Source organism: Condylura cristata, unplaced genomic scaffold (genome assembly GCF_000260355.1).
Source record: "Condylura cristata isolate star-nosed mole 26May11 unplaced genomic scaffold, ConCri1.0 scaffold00041, whole genome shotgun sequence".
NCBI classification, from domain to species: Eukaryota; Metazoa; Chordata; class Mammalia; order Eulipotyphla; family Talpidae; genus Condylura; species Condylura cristata.
The window spans coordinates 5,691,439-5,694,011 of NW_004567142.1; the positions used below are offsets into that span (position 1 = coordinate 5,691,439).

General features: G+C 65.7%; 2 protein-coding genes across 2 annotated transcripts in view; both read right to left on the minus strand.

Annotated features, from left to right (window-relative positions):
• LOC101635631 (transmembrane protease serine 9-like) overlaps positions 1 to 2,573 on the minus strand; it is a 51,254-nt gene that overhangs the window by 27,893 nt on the left and 20,788 nt on the right. The window lies entirely within an intron of this gene.
• KLK11 (kallikrein-related peptidase 11) overlaps positions 1,417 to 2,573 on the minus strand; it is a 2,951-nt gene continuing 1,794 nt past the window's right edge. The window contains exons 4-5 of the mRNA XM_012733457.1: positions 2,400 to 2,549; positions 1,417 to 1,759 (exon numbers count right to left, since the gene is read on the minus strand). Of these exons, the coding sequence (XP_012588911.1) occupies positions 1,607 to 1,759; positions 2,400 to 2,549 (303 nt within the window). The 3' untranslated portion in view covers positions 1,417 to 1,606. The remainder of the gene's footprint in view (positions 1,760 to 2,399; positions 2,550 to 2,573) is intronic.

The window sequence follows — 2,573 nt, forward strand, 5'->3', positions numbered from 1 at the left end:
CGACGGCCACGCCGTAGGGGCGGCGGCCGACGGGCCTGAGCCGCCGCATTGGGCGCAATTACCCCGCCGACGCCCCTCCTGGCGTCCTCTGCCCTCCCTGCGCCCCAGGGAAGTGCTCCCCTGCCGGCCAGCCGGCCACGGAGAACGTGGGGTTTCGCCCTCCTCCACCGTGGGGCGCGGGCCGGGGCTCCGGGCGCGCCCCTTAGGGAAGTCGAGGCAGAAACGCCGGTCCCCACCCATCCTCTCGCGCTCCCAGGCCTGGGTGAGGTGCAGCTTGCCTGCACGCGTGGCTGCCAGCCGGAGGGAGAGGGAGAGGCCCGCTGTGTGGGCTGTCGGGAGCCTCTGCCCTGGACCCCTGGCCAGGGCTTCCCTTTTAACCCCCGAAGATCCCGGAAAACTCTCCACCCTCCCCTCTGGCCCTCACCCCCTCCTTTTCCCTCTCCCTAATTACGCGTGGGTGGGGCTGGCGCCCAACCTGGGCCCCGGATTCCTGCTCTGGGAGGGGCCGGGAATACAGGCTTCTCCCAGGCCCCAACACCTTTTTTGGAGCCCGATTGGGGGAGTGCCCCAGGTCCCCGGTTCAAGGAGTCTTTCCCCACAAGGAGAGCGGGCTGCCAGGTGGGGAGCTGGGTGGTTCCAGCTCCCAGAGCAGAGTAAATAAACAGGGAAGTGTACAGCTGATACCGGGGGAGGGCGGCCCAGCTGGTGGAAGGAAGGGTGGGCGTGAGACCCTGAGGCACAGAAACCCGGGAGCCAGAGTGGGAGGAGGCCGCCCAGTCTGGCCACCAGGCTGTGAGTTCCAGCGGGTTGCGGGCTGGGCGTGCGTGCGTCCAGCTGGTGGTGACTAGCTCCCGGGCCCTGCCCTCCTGGGGTCACTTCACACAGGCCCATGAATCACGGGAGGCCAAGGCAGCAAGGGGCGTCGCCATCCCCACTGGGGCCTGCTCCCTCCCTTCTGGTGTGCAACGCAGCTCACAGAGGGCCTGAGTCACGAGGCCACACGCAGGTCCCGTCCGCCCAGGGGTCCGCCCAGGGAGGGCAGGCGGGTTCCTGCCCAGCCTCTCCCTCTGGGCAGGTGACCTCCCGCGGGGTGAGCCAGGCTGCCGAGGCCCTGGGCCTGGACCACCTGCGGGCTGAGCGCTCTGACCTCACAGGTGTCCGGCTCAGCATCAGCACCCACGGGAGCTTTCTCCCAGGTTGCCCATGGCAGCCAGCCCGGGCCACAGCGTGGGAGAAGTGGCCGGCCGACTGCGGAATTACACTTCTGACTTAGGGGGCTTCACGACCCCGGCGCTGGCTCAGTTTCCTCCTCCACAAAACGGCATCATAGCCAGGCCAGCCCTAGGGTTTCGTGGCGACCAGGTGGGTTAGATTTAAAGGCTCCAGCACCAAAGCACCCACAAGTTTCATTCATTTGTTGACAATGGTTTATTCATCGGCCCAGGAATTGTTCTGGGGCTGGAGATAGGGTAGTGAGTCCTTCACCCTCAGAGTCAAAAGTTAATGCAAGGCAGGGTTCCAAGCAGGTCTCCCCAGCTCCCCACCCCAAGCTGATCGCGCCGTGAAGACCCCCGAAGTCTAACTGGGAGGCAGGGCCAGGCTCTGGCTAGTTGTTCTTCATGGTTTCCCGGATCCAGTCCACATACTTGCAGACCTTGGTGTAAACTCCTGGCTTTCTGGTGACAGCGCACGGGTCCTGGCCCCAGGAGATGATGCCTTGAAGAGACCCATCGCAGACCAGCGGGCCCCCGGAGTCACCCTGGGGGGGAGGGGGCTGTCAGAGAGGGGGCTGGGAGGTCTGGGGGCCCTGGGGTGGGGGGAGAAGGCTGTCAGCGAGGGGGCATGGGAGGAACCTGGGGACCCTGGGGGGTAGAGAGAGAGGGCTGGGGGGAGATGGGGAGAGTCTGGGGACCCTGGGGATGGGGGGTGTGGAGAAGGGTCTGGGGGCCCCAGGGGGAAGGATGGTGGTGTTGAGAGCCGGTGGAGACCTAGGCTGGGGTTGGCAATGGTGGGGACAAAGATGGCGGGAGGGTGGGGGTGGTTGGCGTTGGCGTTGGGAGTGGGGTGAAACTGGGACTGTGCTGGGGTTAGAAATGGGAATGGGGGGCTCGGTGATGACCTCAGGGTTATGTCTCAGCATTTGTCATCACTGCAGCCTGAGTTCGATCCCCCGCCAGGGAGGGACCCCAGGGCGCAGCAGACCCCTCCTGTCTCCCCGCTGCTCCCCTCAGCAGGGGATTCCAGTGGATCCACCTGTTCTGCTCCCCACTCTGCCTCTGGGGAGTCACCTCACCCCACCCTGTACCTTTGGCCTACACCCCAGCTCTTGTATGCAAAAAGAAAAGGGAATCGGGGATGAGCCGGATGTGGGGTGCCGCCGGGTGGGCCCGCGGTCTGACCTGGCAGGAGTCCTTGCCTTCCTCCCGCACGCTGGCGCACACCATGGTATCGGTGATGTTGCCGGGGTAGGCGTCCTCACACTCCCTGTGCGCGATGATGGTGATGTTGGCACACCTCAAGGCGTGGGGCAGGTGCACTGGGGGGGCAGAGCAGCGTGGGAAAGGCCGCCCGGC